The 17,901-nt window shown below is 37.8% G+C and overlaps 1 protein-coding gene across 1 annotated transcript in view; it reads right to left on the bottom strand.

Moving 5' to 3' along the window:
• Positions 1-10,178: 10,178 nt before the first annotated feature.
• The window catches only part of tenm2b (teneurin transmembrane protein 2b), a 295,557-nt gene continuing 287,834 nt past the window's right edge, over positions 10,179-17,901 (bottom strand). The window contains exons 26-30 of the mRNA XM_051677764.1: positions 15,829-16,064; positions 15,432-15,728; positions 13,609-15,229; positions 12,609-12,739; positions 10,179-12,059 (exon numbers count right to left, since the gene is read on the bottom strand). Of these exons, the coding sequence (XP_051533724.1) occupies positions 11,322-12,059; positions 12,609-12,739; positions 13,609-15,229; positions 15,432-15,728; positions 15,829-16,064 (3,023 nt within the window). The 3' untranslated portion in view covers positions 10,179-11,321. The remainder of the gene's footprint in view (positions 12,060-12,608; positions 12,740-13,608; positions 15,230-15,431; positions 15,729-15,828; positions 16,065-17,901) is intronic.

The following is a 17,901-nucleotide window of genomic DNA, read 5'->3' as shown; positions in this document are numbered from 1 at the left end:
GACCAAGTCTTAACACTTATTAACATTTATGAATCACACATATTCCTAAATAAGAAATAAATTATGTCATTCTAAGAATTTTGATACAGTTAAGACAAAAAATGTACTCCAAGCGGCTTTAAGCGACAAAGATCGCCCACAAGTAATTGGTTTATTTGTTCTGTGTAATTGTAATCATACACAGCAAATTAATATTGTTTCACTATCGTTTGACATAGCCTATTTCAGTCATGCAAACTCTCGGAAAGCTTTAGCATGCAAATATGAGTATGACATATTGATAGGATATTGGTCTTGGCGGACTAGACATGCTATGCTGCTGCTGCTGCAGAGCAAGTACGGAGACTTGCTACTGCTAGAAAATAAACATACATGCTGAGTTAGCATGTAGACATGCTGCTGCTGCTGCTGCACAATGAGACAAAACGCATGCGTTACATGCTGCTGCACAAATAGACATAAACAATCCCCCAACAAAGCAGGGAAGCTGCATAAACACAAACCCCCAACCAAGCAGATCTTTCGCCAATACTTCTGTACTGCTGATTCTCCGAAGAGCCGTGTGCACCGTGTGTATGCTAGCTAGGTATGCATAGGCCACAGGCCAAATGGCATAATGCTAATGAACTAAATTTTTATGTGTGCCTTGGCCTGCTTAGCCAAATAGCTTAAATGCTAGTGACCTAACTCATAATGTGTACCTGAGCTAAGAAAGCCCAAGATTATTTAACTAGTGACATAAACTAGCTATGAGATTTATTTAATCTAATGACCTAAGATAGCGATCTATGCCAGCCAAATTTGGCTAAGGCTTACCTTGTTAAAGACGCACTTCTATGTGTCATGGCCAAAGTAGACCTTAATGTGCAAGCTGGTAGAAGAAAAAGCCCCAGCACCACCTGAGCAAATGGTGTTTTCAGAGAAATAGCTCTGTGCACTGGAGAGAAACCAGCTTAACTGCAAAACTGAATCATTTAAATACAAGACAAGGAGAGAGATGGAAGATGATTGGCTACCCGATAACAAGTCAGAAAACTAACCAGCTAACGCCAAATGAGCCGATTGGTTTAACATATCACATATGAGCGAGCCAACTGACTAACAGATAACAAGTCAAACAACCTATCAGCTTGCACCACATACAGTTGCATGGCTAAACTTTGGTCATTTATACAAAATTTATATGGATTTATCCCACATTTATTGGCTACATGAACTTCATAAAACTTGACTCGAAATAGTATGCTGGGTTCTGTCAGTTTATCGCTCAAAATTTTTATCTCTGTTGTAATTGGGTTGTTTCATTTGAGGGAGAGGTAATTGCATCTCTAACTAAGTTTACAATAATTAAAACTCCCTCATGTTTTTTTTTAAAGGTCAATGTCATAATAATATTCTATTACACTGACTCGATTGTGACATGGATTGATGTCCAGGAGAAAAAAATTCAGCTTCCTCCATAGTATAAATTAGGCTTAAGGTGGGACTTTCTTTTGTACATCCTCCATACTGGGCATTCCAATTTCTCCCATTCATTAATACAAAATTAATACAAATGCTCCATCTTGGGTTAAATATACTCTGGAGCTACTTTTAGCCTTAAGATTTTTTGTGAGTAAAAACCTTTGCCAAATACGTGTTGGACTAATTATTGGCTAATTTATTATCTGCTTTTTTGGTCCGCATTGACCGCATTTAGTCAATTAGATTGTATTGACTGGGAGCCTGTAAGGAATTGTTTGCTTGCGCCCAAGGCACCACACAAATAAAAATCCCATTCATTTTTTTTCCATCTGTAAACTGATTTTTAATGATAACATAAAATTTTACAGAAAGACCAACCTTGAGCTCAGAGGTTGTTGATTGATGGTATATCTCTGTTAAATCCATCAGTCAGCGTTATTTCAACGTAATTTTTTTTAGAAACAGCATTTAATAGTGCTGTTCCTGCTGAAGAACTACCCTGCCCAAAATCCTGAATAGAAAATGTCCAGGAATCAGTGAATCAAGGCAAACATGGTGACCAAATGCCAATCACATTGTCAGATGCATAGATTTTCTGGTAATTTCCTGGTGTATTCCATGTTTTGAGTTCTTTCAGCATGTAGGCCTGCAAAACTAAATCTCTAGTGAAAAGTGCAACACTCTTGAGTATTCCCTCCACCAGTACCTGTGTGCATCACAGTTCACCATAAAAGACTCCTATGGGTGTAAACTTAACACCCGCACAGCAACAGGCTGTTTAAAGCTGAGCTGCGTCAACCATTTTCTCACTGTCAGCAGTGACAACTACATTGGTTGTGGTTGCTATATCTTCAGTTAGAAACGTCTAGGAGTAAGAATGCATAAATGTCTACAAAAGTTGTAATAAATCTGTAGCAATGTATAATTGTCACTCTGATCAGATTTATATGTTTTACATTAATCTGTGTTCTTCATGAAAATAGATGCTAGACTCCACAAAAATCTTCACTTTCTGAGGTTCTCAGCTGACTGTCATTCCACCTTGTAAGGCATTTTAAGCACAATTCTGCTATGGGGAAGAAAAACAAAACAAAACAAAAAAACAGTGCAAATGTTTTCTGCGCAAACACATTCTAGCAGTGTTATGGAATGAGCTTGTGCTGAGCTAATCAACACATTGTGGCCAGAATTAGAGATATAGACTCTTTATGGTGACAAAACAGTGGGGTAGCTATATTGATTTTATTGTACAGTGGTCCAGAAAAGGAGCAGTTTTGATGAAATGTTGGGAATTTAGATTTCTGCATGAAAAATGAGGACTGACATTTATGCAAGTCATTCTACAATTGACCCTTCGGTAAGCCCCGCCTTAAAAGCATTACTTACCAATCATATCTTAGCAACTGTTGCCATCCGCCATTTCTTTGACAAGTGCTTGCTTTTTTCCAACAAGAGTCTATGGAAGTAATGTGTGTTTGAGTAGTTTTATACTGAATGTTATAGAAATGATCCAAAAAAAAAAAAACTTTGCTGGGTCACTTGTGAAACGAGAAGAGGATATACATATTTTTTCTTCCTTTTATTAAAATCTTTAAATAAATCTCTAGAAGAACGGTGTCAGCCCTCATTCCCAAATGAACATGTATAACATCAGCAAGCACACTTACATTTGCTCCAAGGTAAATTAAAACTAATAACTAAACATTAATGAATTTATGTATTGATTCAGGTCTTAACCCTCATGTTGCGTTCTGGAAATTTTGACCCAGACAACTTTTTTTTTCTTACATTTTTTTTCTCACATTTTTTTTTTTTTTTTTTTTTTTACTTAATGCAACTGGAATACAATTCCCTGACTTTGTTCACATATGGTATCTGAACAAATTGAAAAAAATTGGACCATTTTCTTTAAAAAAAATAAATAAAAAAAAAAAAAAAATATTTCACTTTGTTACACTTGTGTTCCTGGTCAAAAAGAAATGCCATTGGAAATGAATGGATTAGACTACAAAATACAGAAATATTAAGTGTTCAGGAGCATCCCAACCCTTTAGATGAGCACATATGTGGATGTGTGTTTGCACACACAAAGTCCTCAGACACACACACACAATGTGTGTTGAGCGCCTTTTTGTGCATCATCTTTCCATGTACACTCTTTGAGGAATATTTCAAGATCTATTTATATTATTATGTTGTATTTGAGCTCATCTGAATCGGGATAGTCTGCTGTAAGTTACAATATGTTATTGTCTATGTTATATGTGTTTCAGGAAGTAATAAGGAAACACGTGACAAAAGGACACACCTATTTATTATATTTATGTGTGTCTGTGGGCATTTCATACACTAATCCTCACTGCAGTGTGGCCTCTGAGTGAAACAAATGCTTATTGCATTCTACAAATAGAGACCTTTGCAACGATATACAACACATGGCTATCTCATCTTTTTTATGGTTTTACCAACTCTGGATATAATTGTTGAGATAACAAATTTGCAAATGATGAGAACAAAACTTATTTGACAGCAAATTAAAAAGCAATATTTAAGAATTTGTAGGATCAGCTATATGCATTATAAATTCCAGATTCTAAGCTTTAAAATTCTAAACTGGTTTAGATCAAGCAAGTGATTTTTAATTTATTAGGTAATTATTATATATATATATAGTAGTTTTCTGCAGGGAGTGCCCCCCCACTAGCCTAGTTTAATGACTCATTCTATCAATAAAAAAAATATTTATTTTTAAATATGTTCAAAAAGGAGTGCAAGGAGTGTCATAATTGCTAAAAAAGAAGTTGATAAAAAAGATATAATGCAGTATCTTGTAATAATATATGCAATATGAGAGATTTATAAACAATTTTAGCAGACACAAAATGGGTTAGCACAAAACAAACACAGCACAAGGGTTAATAAAGGTGATAGTAGGATAAAGAGCTCACAGCATTGTAGTGTTTGTTATGAGATGTAATGAGCAGTTCTGTTCACTTACATAATTGTTATCAGGTGTGTAATCGCCATCAAATGGCGCTTTTCTCTTTTCAGTTGACTGTTATAATCGTTTGCCTCAATTCTGAGTCTCCACAGTTTTCAGTCACATTACTGTATAATTGAACAATTTATTTGACAAAAAAACGTCAAATATGCTTTAAAATGTCACTCTTCATTACAGCCTAATTAAGAATATTATATGTTCTGTTTATAAGAATATTTTGCCAAAAACCGTAAGAGGGCAGAGCTTAATGAAGGTACAACTCAGGTTACATTTTTGAAAAAATACAAAAGATTCACTAATGTTTGCCTCACAACTGTAGAAGAACCAATGAGTGTGTTAACATGCACACCAATAAGCTGATAACCGGCAAAAATCTGTTTATTTAAAAAAATAAAAAACAAATACAAATAAATAAGTAAATAAGTTTATATAAGAGTTTAAATCACTGATTACTCCAGAGCTCTACAAACTAGCATAAAATAGCATAACATGGCAGTCCCATAGACATTCTGTGGGCGTTACACTGGCGAGGAGACCATAGGCCGTTTTTTTAATGAATGTCTATGGAGGAGATGCTTCAATGTGCAGAATAAACTGCTTTTGTGAGGAAACAGCTCATCACTTAATGAATTGACCGCCTGCTCAATAATCTTTTTGAAATGAACTATATGTGGAGTTTACTAGGATAAAATTGCTGTTTTATAAGAGAACACACAGGCAATTTTGTGACAGGTAGTTGACTAAGAAAAGGAGGGATAGGTCAAAATAATTTTTTTGTGGTAATCAACATTATGCCACAAATGGTGTTGATGGAGTGTAACTTATATTGAACCCAGAATATTCATATAAATGTGTTTACAAGACCACACAAATTGTCAGCTAATGAAACATAATTGCTGTGTTCATGGAAACATCCATCCAACTTCTATAGCCGCTTGTCCTATGTAGGGTCACGGGTAGTGCTGGAGCCTATCCCAGCTGTCTCTGGCCGAAGGCAATTAAACATCCTGGACAGGTGGCCCGTTCATGCTGTGAGGTGACAGTGCTATCCACTGAGCCACCGTGCCACCCTGCATGTAAACATGCTCAGTGTTACATCTCAAAAGTAGATTTTTTTACATTTCAGGTGCTGTATGCAATTTTTTTATTGAAAGGTATGTAAAACATTTTTAAAACCTGAAAGATATTAATGAAAGTGTTGTCAGATATCTCACCTGTCTCTGTCACAGCTCTAGTCTCTGTAAACAGCAAACAAAAATGTGTCTGTGGGCCGCGGTCAATGACGCTTTCGACCTGTCAATCATTTTTCACGTTCTCATAGTATTGTCGTGTCAGCGAATTATTGAGGCTTAATGTCATTTTCATGCCATGTTCAAATTACTGATGCTTAATGCCATTTTTATTCCATGTTGTTCATAACAGTTGTCAGTTGAGGGTGCTATTTTGCTGCTGTTGTTTTAGACAACTGCTCCTGCTTGATGTCGGTCTCAATAAAGCAAATTTTGTATCTTTGGAGTGCAGGGTTTTGGAAAGAGGGGGTGTGGCTAATCCAGCAGCTCAATTTGTGGGAATTCCAGAATGGCCAAAATCGCTTACAGCACCTTTAAAAACGTGTGTTGCCCATGCAATACTTGACACCACGATGCAAAGATGTTGTGGGTGGTCGCCAAAGTTTTTTGAGTGTTTTTTAGCATGTTGCTATGCGGTTGCTACTTGCTTGGGTGTTTTGGGTTGTTAGGCTGTTGCGAGGTCGTTGCTGACTGGCTCCAGTCAAAAAAGTCCCAAGTCACTTTTCTGGTCCTCAGATATAGCTTGGGTCCCTCTTTCAATAGAAGTTTTGAGTATGAGAAGCAGTGACACTTGCCACTAATCATTTCTATTTATCAGTCCCTATATTATATTTGTTGAGGGAAAGTGGAGATTTGACAGAAACACTCAAAAAATGAAGTCGTTACTCTTAATTGAATTTGAGAAAGTTTTATAAAGCAACATAATTTAGTTAAATTAGGTCAAATCAATGTACTATAATAGTTTTAACTCAATTGCATTAGGTTAGTCAAACTCAATTTAATAATGTTTAATTTAATTAATCTTCTGTTGTTCCAACTTAATTTATTTTATGAATCATTAGTATATACCAGGTAAGCAAGTTTAAGGACAGTGAAACTATTGCACTGTCAATCTGATAGCATCTATCAAGCAGTGTTGGGTTAAAGGAATAGTTCACCCAAAAATGAAAATTTGCTCACCTTCAGGCCATCCAAGATGTATCTGAGTTTCTTTCTTCATCAAAACAGAATTTAAGACTTTTAGGATTTCATTTCAGGGCCTCCTCCTCTAAACAATGCAAGTGAATGTCCTCCATTTATTGACGGTCCAAAATGCATATTTAGGGTGCATCAAAATAATCTGCATGACTCCAGTCGACAAATAAATTTCTTCTGAACCCAAACGATTGATTATTTTGAGAAACAAAACAATACTTATATACTTTTTAACTACAAATGTTTGCTTCCGTACATCTCTGTGATGCGCGCTCATGAGAGGGATGACGTAAGCTCGTTGGTAAGGTCACGTATCACGTGGAGGAGGAGGCAGGAAGCGCATCATTGTTTACAAGAGAAACTTGCACAGACCACAGACCAAGCGCCGTTCACAAATCAAAACAGTCCAAAACAATTTCAAAACAATATAAAATAAAAAATAATTTCCAAATAATAATTAAAAAAAAATTACTGCAGTAAATAACCATCGTTTATTTCGGAGCAATGCCGTTGCTTTATCTACTTGTGCTTTTTCTTAAGCAGAAATATATAGGCTATATGACTGTCAGGAATTCAAGCCATACAAGTTGTAGTTAGTGAAACCAAGTGCGAGAGCATTTACTGAGATTCACAGGATTTACACAGTGAGATCAATGGTACAGGTGATATCACAGAAGAGAAGCGTCACAGACTTATTTATGCAGGCAGTGATGGGTGAGTGAATTGAGTGCAGGTGCGGTGAATTAGAAATCAGATGATGAGGAGCGGAGCGCTGAGGGAGGTGCAGAGCCCGAGGGAGGCGTGACAATGACAAAGTTTTCACACATACCTGAGTTCGCTGGAAAAACAGCACGGGCACACCCGATTAATTCAGATATTGACCCTTTGTTTCTTTCAATAGTCTAAAATCCTCAGGGGTAAAATGTTCACTGCACACCCTCCAATATTTGAGAGAATGTAGGGGTGTACTGATATCCAGATTCAGCGTGATAAGCCTGAGCTTCAGTCGCTCATGATCATGTATAGGCAATCGATGAAAAGTTCATATTTTTCCCGGCATGCATTTTCTTTGGGGTTTCTGAAGGCTGAAGCATCCAGGATATACACACCAAACGACCATTTTGAACAATACACTTATACAAATACAAATCTACAGCAAAGACAATTAAACTTTTGTACAGCGCCCCTTCTCTTGTAAACAACGACGCACTTCCTGCCTCCTCCAAGTGACACGTGACCTTATCAACGAGCTTACATCATCCCTCTCATGAGCGTGCGTCACAGAGATATACGGAAGCGAACATTTGTAGTTAAAAAGTATATAAGTATTGTTTTGTTTCTAAAAAAAATCAATCGTTTGGGTTCAGAAGAACTTTATTTGTCGACTGGAGTCATGTGGATTATTTTGATGCACCCTAAATATGCATTTTGGACCGTCAAAAAATGGAGGACATTCACTTGCATTGTTTAGAGGAGGAGGCCTGAAATGAAATCCTAAAAGTCTTAAATTCTGTTTTGATGAAGAAAGAATCTCAGATACATCTTGGATGGCCTGAGGGTGAGTAAATTATCAGCATATTTTCATTTTTGGTTGAACTATTCCTTTAAGTTACTTTCAAAAAATAATCCACTACTGATTACTAAATACTTGACTTTGAAGTTACTTTTTAAACCAATCAAACCTGTGAAAAAACAAATGTAACACTAATAGCTCTTTTAGTACTTAAATATTGGCTGAAATATTAACCAAATTACAGCAATATGATAAAGACAGCATCTTGGCTAAAGAGATCCAATGCATTTCTAAAAATGCAACAACTTTCTTATCTCAAATATGCTGTAGTTGTATCTTCAGGTATTTGTGTGTGTGTGTCTCCCCGCTATCTACAGCCTTCTTAGCTGTGTGGCATGTATGTGTACATTAAGCTTGTTTACCTGTGTTTGTGTTGGTGTGAAAGACAGAAAAAGAATACTGATGAACTGAAAACATTTGTGAAAACATTTGCAAACAGCTTTGATAGTAAAACCATTGTGTATTTGAATGCTTGTTGTTTCTTTTCAGTGTGCATATACAGGTTTGCTTGTGTGTTGCATCATGCATGTCTGTGTGCATGTACGTCTGTTTGTGTGTGAACATGTGCATCATGTGTGTTTTTACACAACTTTACAGCAAGTGGATTATTTCTACCTCCCTGCTTGACGAATTGAGTATCCTTTATCACTTGCGTATCTGTAACGCTATAGCATTGTGTTTGTGTTTTATTGTGTACAGTACATAAAGAACATAAAAAGCCGTTTGCTTAGCGTTCTGCAAATGTTTCCACCTTGTGAGTGATATATCCCTCTGTCAGATGGGAACGAGCGCTGTTTTCCATATACACCTGAAACCAATCCCCTCTCCTCCCGCGGCAGCTGCAGAGGGACACCCAAGGCAGAGGTGAGAGGATGGGATATTTAAGCCAGGGCTGGGAACATGCTGACACAAAGCTTGCTGAGATTGATTGTGAGCCAATGAAAACTTGAAACGCTTCACTTTCATTTTCAATTTGAATAAACAACTACACTCCACTACGTCCATAGTAACGCCACTCACTCATCTGCCATCGCCTCGATACGTGTCCTCTATGCCATGGTGGTTTGTTAGAGCGCATGCTCATTAGCTGACACAGCAACACACATAAAAGTACCAACATAGGAATGTAATACATTTTAAAATGCATTCTACTTAATTAATATTATTGTTTTAGCAATAAATGTGTAATCCAAGTAACTTAATTTTATTCATGTTTTTAACTGTAATCAGATTACTTAATTTCGTTAAGTAATGCGTGACATTACTGCGTTATCGCAAAATGTAATCAGATTACAGTAACGTGTTATTTTGTAACGTGTTACACCCAACACTGTTTGTGAGTATACTCTTCTGACCAACGCGTTTGACACATGCCCACTACAACTTCTTTGTGACACTCTTTTAGTACAGACAACAGCAGGCGCAGGTGTCAATGACTCGCACAGCCGAGTACCACGTGCACGGGTCAAGAAAATCTAGGTTGTGCGCGGTCCAAACTCAAATGGATTACGTAAACTTTAATTTTACAAATTTAATTGAATAGAATGGAATGAAATCAAGTTATGACAAAATGTCCTAGATGTGTGTTGTTTTAGTTCATTTTAATTAACTAAACTGAGCAACCTGTAAAAATCCTTTTTTATGAGTGAAGATTTGTTGAGGTTAAGGTTGGCTTTATGATAAATTGGCTTTTTTAAATTTTTTTTTTACATAAAATAATAATTTAGCAATCACCTCATATTTTGAACCAGAAATTATTAGTATATAAAGAGAGCCTTTTAGTGTCTCCTTTGGCAGTAATGGAACACAAGCATTTTGCTCAGCTATTATGTAAGGAACTCACTCATGTTCAAAAATTACAAATGCAAATGTTTTATTTCCATAGAACTCCAAAGAACCCCCATCCACAGGTCACTGTGTGTGACTTTGCTCTAGTTGAAGCTGAAATCCACACTGACTTACCAGTCAGAATTGATTCTACCATGAAGAAAATAAATAAAATAAAAAGTCAAAGGCTGCTTTAGTTTACGTAATATTCAAATACAACATGACCTTTGCGATGAATCTTGCTATGGATTTTCACATAATGTAACAATGAAGCAACTTCCTCAAAGAAATGTCCTTATTTGAAACAGTCCAACTGCTTAATGAGTTAATGAGAATATTTTACATGTGTTTCACAGTTTTAAAGACTTAAGTAGAAACAATATAAAAAACAATATATATTACTCTTTCATCTGTTATCACTTGCCAAGTTGAAGTAAAATTAAAAGAAAACAGAATATAATCTCTCTCTCTATCTCTCTCTCTCTCACACACACACACACACACACACACACATTTTATACAAAATGGTTGGCTCATGTAAAGTTTTTGATCATTGTTTGTCTTTGTGAACAGCCCCTGTGATTGTCATAAAGTATTAGGTGAACAGAAGAGTACAGATGGTGTGAACTGCTCTCAATCAGCACCTCGATGTTGACGTCCAACAAACGGCTTTTCAGAATAGCTCAGCCTTGCGTGAAGCCATTGGAGTCTTACACAATACATAGCTACAAGATCACCATACCTATTGAGTAAATTCAAGTGGAACAAGAGACTGAAAATGTAAAGACACTGAAGTTTCTTTTGAATATGTTCCTAAAGGGAATCCAGTTACTGTTTTCTGGTCTGAGACACAGCGATTAACTGCTGTGGTGTGATTTTAAATTTATGGTTTGATATGCAGTCATGAAAACCAAAGCAGTGAGCCATCACACTGCCATCACAAATGTCTGTCCCTCACAGCCAGTCCAAAATAACAAAAAAATATTCACCACTTTCTATAGTCAAAATGTCACTACAAAATCATTGTTCGCCTTGTGTCACAAGGACTTACAAGTGCTTTTTTACATAGTGTTCTGGCTGCTGGCTGTAATTTCTCCATTTGGATTAAGTTTTTAAACAACGTCTTTGCAGCGCGCTCTATTTTGCTCTCTTTGTAGGAGACTGCGTGGCATCAGAAACAGCAAGAACTCTGTTACCTCTTGCCCATCTCATTCTGTTTGAGGAACTGGATGTTTGTGCTGCTGTCTGCCAGTTCAGGGTACTGCTCCACCGGTAGCACATAGTAGCCTTCGTAGCCTGGTACCTTCCCCATGGCTAACAACTGTTGCTTTTCATTGTCAGCCCATATGCGACCTCCTTCCCTGCCTTCACGTACTTGGTGCTGCTCTCTAGCCCAGGCTCCAGACAGCGCCCTCTGGTGGGCCTGCTCCAGAATGCGGCTTCGCTCCTTTTCCAGAACCTCTGCTGATAGGCCATATCGAACACTGTGGGTTAGTTTTGAAGAGTGAATCTCTAGAGTGACACCCCGGCGTGAGCGTCCACTAACAGTCACATTGATTCCACTGTCTAGTGTCTTGTGTCCACTGCTGAGACCCAGGGCCAGCAGATCGCTGTCCGGTAGTCCAAGCTTTACAAAGAAGTGGCAGTCACGGCCATCAATGGTGTAATGAGTCCCCTCCAAGTAGATAGCATTGCTAAGAATCTGTGAAATTTTGCGACTATCTTCACTAGCTATGCTGGATAAGTCTGTTAACACGTGGCCATCCCTGATAGCAAACATCATGCCCTTGCCCACGATAGGTGTGCTGGTGCCAAACCAATAGCCGGGCTTTTCCCGCTTGGCACGCCGCTGTTTATTGAGCAGCCTCCCCTCGAGAACCATGAAGGCCTGGTTATGTCGTTCCACTGAATGCTGAACTCCAGTGAAAAGCTGTAAAATTGGATAGTTCAAAAGTCAGTGACACCGGTTCAGTAGTAATCTGCTACCTGGGTGATTCAAACAAAACCTGATAAGAAATGTCCTGGTCATACTTAACTCCAAATCAATCAATACAATAATAATTATTATTTTCAGGGCATTTAAGGACATTTTACACCCCAATTCCCAATTATTTTTACTCTATTACAGTACAAAAAGGCTGTTGTACCATTTTATAAATTAAAGTCAGCAGAAATGGCAGTACCAAGGTAATACTACCATGATGTATGAAATTTTACATTGTGAAAATAATGTCACAATGTAAAAAGTCTTAATTCCTCTAAAAATATTTGTTTTCTAGATGCAAAATATAATTTCTTATTTGTTTCTTTTGATTTTGGAGTAGAATAGGACCATGACATTTTCTTGACAAGCTTTGTGAGAATCACCCACCTATGTTATGTGAGATCACTTTCAGATCAATTAGTTAATCTAATCTAAGGGCTCAGCAAATGTTGACAAATCATTTTATTTGAAAAAAGAATGACAAATCAAACTCACCTGAGCATTATCAGAGTCTAGGCTGGAGAGTATTTCATAGGGAGGGTCAACAAAATAGAGTGAGTGTCTAGGAAACCCTGGTATGATGTTGCTGAGCTGGAAGCCAAACATAACCAGCCAACTCTTCACATCTGCAAAACAATGAAGAAAGAAAAACAAAATGAACCATTATCATATATACCAATGGGAGTAATTTAGAATTTAGGGCTGCACAACTAGTACAAAAATCAGAACTGTCAATTATTTCCCTTGATATTGTAATTCTTTTTGATTCATAGAATTTATTTAAAAAAATTACTTTGTGTGGGGCATCTTCATGTCATATGCTTTATATAGGCTGCATATCCAAAACGAGATGAGAACTGTGACCTTGAATTAATTTATTGCTGTTTTATACAAACGAGACAAGTGCCTAAATGGTCAACTTCACGTTGGCCCTCTTAGCAACATGAAAAACAAAACTGTTATTAAATTTTGAATAAATTATACACAGAAAGCGAGTAGCCATGATTGGTTAGAATGCTCAACTGCTGCAAAAACATGTAAATAGAAAAATAAGTGGTCACCTAAATGGAATGCTGTAATTGACACTTTCCTGATTAGTTAATTGTGGCAGCATTTATTTATTCGACTAATTTAGGGTTACCACACTTTTTGATGAAAATGAATTTCAATAAAATTTCATGAACTTTTCCATAGTTTTTCCAGTCATTTAATTACTGGTTGAGGACTTTAAAAATCATTTAAAGACCAATTTCTAGCCAATAAAATATTTTAGAGCAGAGCTTAACAACAAAAATGTTAAATTACTATAAAAATTTCCATGACTATTAAGAATTCATTTTTCCACTTTTCCAGGCCTGGAAATCACTATTTTAAAATTGCCTGATATATTTTCAGATTTTCCTTAACCATATGTCAGCTCATTGTGCAGCCCTGTTAGAAATAATTATTTGTTCAGTCTATAAATACAAAGTAGAAACTTCAAGCGTGCTCTTACCTGTCACATAGTTTTTAATATCAATCATATCGCTGAGTGGATTATTGTTCTTGAACATATATATGTTGAAAGGAGCTGGCTCTTTGCCTATCTTTGACCACAACGTATGGTCAGGTGCAGTCCATCGTCCTGCCAGCACATCATAGTCTCTCTGGGCAAAGTGAACTAGCTTGGTGAGAGGATCATAAAGGCCTCCATGAAAACCCAATATGAGTTGGAAATCCGGGTTGGAGTCATGGTAGATTTCACCATATGCAGTGTACAGCAGCTGCTTGACCATCTGCCCATTACTGCTAAAGACAGCCAGTGGAGTGCCTACGTTGTCCGAAGCGATGTAGTATTCCTCGCCACCACTGACCTCCATAGCAAACAAATGGCCCTGCAGGTCATAGTAGAATGAGGTGATCTCTGCTCTGGAGTGGTTGTAGACATGAGTGACCCGAGTGGGGTAGTTCAAGTCGGCATAAAAGTACTGCTGATGCTCACCATCGCTGGTTCTCCGGGAGACGCGGCGACCCAGACCATCATAGCGGTAACGAATGCTCCAACCACCCACTGTACGGCTGTAGGCTCTCTCCAGAAGCCCTTTGGAGTTGTACTCAAAGATGTCTGCGCCCCTCTGCGCAAGCACGCCATCCTCATCAAGCTGATACTGCATATCACCAAGCCGCGTGATTCGGTCTCGAAGATCATAGCGTAGCGGTAGTAAACGGGCGCTGTTACCAGGGTTTAGCAAATGCAGATTGCCATTTAGGTCATAGCTGTAGCGCCAAGTAGACCAGTCATCAACTTTGACGCCCACAAGCTGGCCGTCACCATCATATTCGTATCGATACTGTGTGGTATTAGCATAGGGACCAATCTTCAGTTCGCGTTTGATAACACGGCCCATGCTGTCATACTGCACCGTCATCCAATACATCAGTGAGCGGAAGATCTCATACTGCACTTCCTTTATGCGGCCATGTGCATCAAAATGCTTACTGAGCGTCATAACAGCTGTAGTGATGATTTGGTTGATGTCATAGTATATGATGCCAAACTTGCCAAAATGCTCAACCTTCCCGGATATCTCGTCATAGCGGTACAGGTCCACAGGAAGTGGGGTCTCCCCTATTACTGGCTTTATGCTGGCCACCCTGAAGCTGTTGTCATGGTAGGTGTAGTCAAAACGAGCATTGACCATTCCTTCCTCAGAAAACCGATACATCTGTTTGTCCACTAGTGGGCCCAGCTTGCGATAGCGTATGGTGCAAGAGAAACCTCCGCTCTGCAGGTTGACCATCTTGAGCACTCCAGTAGTCTCGTCATAGCCAAAGGTGACAGAAGTTGCATCGTATAGCACCTCAGAAAGCTTTCTCAGCTTTCCATATTTGTACAGCACACGACGGCCCGTTCCGAGGTAGAATGTGGCGTGGGGGCGGCCGTCCTCACGGAAGTCATGAATAACTGTGGCATTGCTCTCAGGAGGATTGTAAGTGTTGCGAATGTAACCGACAGACACATGGGTGGCCATTGTGTGTCTGGCCATACTTGGCATGGTGACTGCTGTGACCCGGCCCGCTGTGTCAAAATCAAAGACGTACTGTTTCTGACTCTGCTGCAGGAGCAACACAATGGACTGTAGAGTAAATCAGAAAGAGAGAGAATACAGTAAAAGATGAGCAATAAGATTAAAGGGATAGTTCAACAAAAATAAATATTCTGTCATTATTTACTTTTTCATTTTTGGATGAAATATCCCTTTAAAGAAAAGGAAAATTAGTATATACCCAAAGTACAAGCCCGATATGACTTCATATGATTAAAAAAAAAAGCGTCACCTTATCCAGGTAGCTGAAGCTCCAAACTTTCCCATCGACAAAGGTTCGAGATAGGATGCGTCCAAATGTGTCAAACTCACTTTTCTCACTCATGCTGCCCCTCTGCAAGCCCACCAACCGGCCTGTAGGTGAATAGCTCACATTGACCAGGGCCAGGCTACTGCTGGGCAGCCAGGTAGCTGGTCGGCCCTGTGCGTCATAGATAATGCGCAGTGTGAACTTGCGATGGTCATCATAGATCTTCTCTGTTCTGGTGTTCCGGTCATAGTCAATGGAAAGTAGATTTCTGCTGTGGGCCTGGAAGATTTTTGAGAATGAAAGATTTTCCAAGGATTTTAAACTCTAAATTCAATGCCATACATCATATTTAACTATAGTAGTATAATGACAAGCTTACACGCAACTTCTTGCCAAACACTGTGACCTTGCCCTTGGTCAGCTCTTTTCTCATGCGCCACTCAATGGAGTTGAGTCCGCTGTCAGTAGGAAGTGTGATATTGCACCTCCCGATGGTAGGGCTCACCGACCCCGCGAGGATGTGTGGCTCAGTGTGAAAACTAATACCCATTCCATTAGCATATGTCACCTGCAGTGTGCCATTGTTGTACAGCTGATAGTTATTCCGAACTTGATCTGTGAAAAGACAAATGTAGAAGAGATAAAGGATTATTATAAAATAGACAGATTATTATAATTATTAGATCATTGTAAAACCAGGCTACGCTTTATCCTTGTGCAACCCCGCGTACACACGCGTGGACATTGTATTTTGGCTTCACTATCCGCAACACATAATTTCATTTAATTTAAACCGACTGATTTCAGTTTAGGAGACTCTGGGCTGTCAGTAAAGGGTTAAACTTTTGACAAAATGTGACAAAATAATGATCACAGCGGAGTTTGTCTTTGGGAGAAACGCCAACAAAACTACATCTGGTAAGAAATCTAATTAAGTTTTTACATTGAAACCTGTATGAGTCAAAAGATTAGAGTCTCTAGTTTCATCCGATATGCCATTTTTAAAAGTTGAGCGATTTATCATGAAACACCACACTGCTAAACACAATATACACTAATGTGTACAATAACCCAAGGTTTTCATTAGAAATCCTATATTCGCTGTACATTTTCACACTGAGAATTTATTTTTTATATGGAGTTAGGAAGAAAATATGATGCATTTCTAACTGCTCTGAGACCAGTGCAGACAGACAGCATACATTTACTAAATAGGGTGAAAAGGAGCAAGATAGCATCCTATAGCTTTCCTATGAAGCCAAGTGCATTCAATCCAAACTTCTTATCAAAAGTTCAGTTTCAGGCTGCAGATTATGTTTGAACCACTCAACATGGTTGGCACACATGGGACAATGTTAATCAGTACTTGGATTCAGAATTTATAATGTATAATTATATTTTAACATGGTTGGCAGTGATTAGACAATGCTGGCCATTACTTGTATCAGAATTAATTATGATAATTTCTGACTGGTAAAATGCTTCAGCACTGGCTATCAATTGTTTGTTTGACACTGCAAAGAGAGAACTTTGAGATTTTGTTGCCAAAGTAGCAAAACACATTGTAACATAAAAGTCAAATCAAGTTAAATAATTTTTATTTGTATAGTTTTTTATTTGTGCTTTCCCCAATAAACATTATTCCAAAGCAGCTTTAAAGAAAATCAGCTGAAATGTCTCTAATATCTCAAAAACATGAATAACCATGAATAACTCCTGGAAACATAATAAACAATTTGATGATAAAAATCTGACTTTCTATAGCTTAGTGTTTTTTTTAAATTTCACAACGTAGTCGCACTGTCCACAAATGTGGACATACATTTTTAGGAAAACTATTTGCTCTAGACATTTTTTTGGCATGTTTATTAGGTGCTAATAGTTACAAATCAAAAAGGGAAATGGAAAATGCACTCAGCAGTCACACTCGGGTTAATATAACATTTATTAGTAAGTAATTACAAACTGTATATAATACTTAACATATAAGTAGATTATGTGCATTCAAATATGAATATATATGAACTTTTGATCTGTGATGCATTATAAAATGTAACCTAAAACCAACCTCATTTTATTTAGTTTGGGGCATTAGGCCTGAATTGAAATTGTATAGTATGTTAGGCTAAAATGCAGTACAGTGGGGTGGATGTGTGTAATATAGTAATGCAGCTTTTGGATTTATAGGAGCTTTAGCTTTCACTAAAAGCAGCATAAATATCTCCATTTCCATTTACATGCTACAATTTGATCAGACACTGCTTTCCACAGAAATGTACCTGTGAAACACAATTAAGTACACATTCAAAGTCTTAAAAAATGCAAGTACATTTTGAAACATTGTTAACAGGCAGAGGGCACCCAAGGGTTGGTTTTAATGTAATTCAGCTTGAGTAAACAGCAAAAGCATATTCTTTACAGGAAGTAACAAATACGTTATGTGAGAGAATCC

Source organism: Myxocyprinus asiaticus, chromosome 38 (assembly GCF_019703515.2).
Source record: "Myxocyprinus asiaticus isolate MX2 ecotype Aquarium Trade chromosome 38, UBuf_Myxa_2, whole genome shotgun sequence".
In the NCBI taxonomy this organism is placed as follows: Eukaryota; Metazoa; Chordata; class Actinopteri; order Cypriniformes; family Catostomidae; genus Myxocyprinus; species Myxocyprinus asiaticus.
Note: the sequence above shows the minus strand (reverse complement) of the source record. Positions and strands in the feature narration are given on the sequence as shown.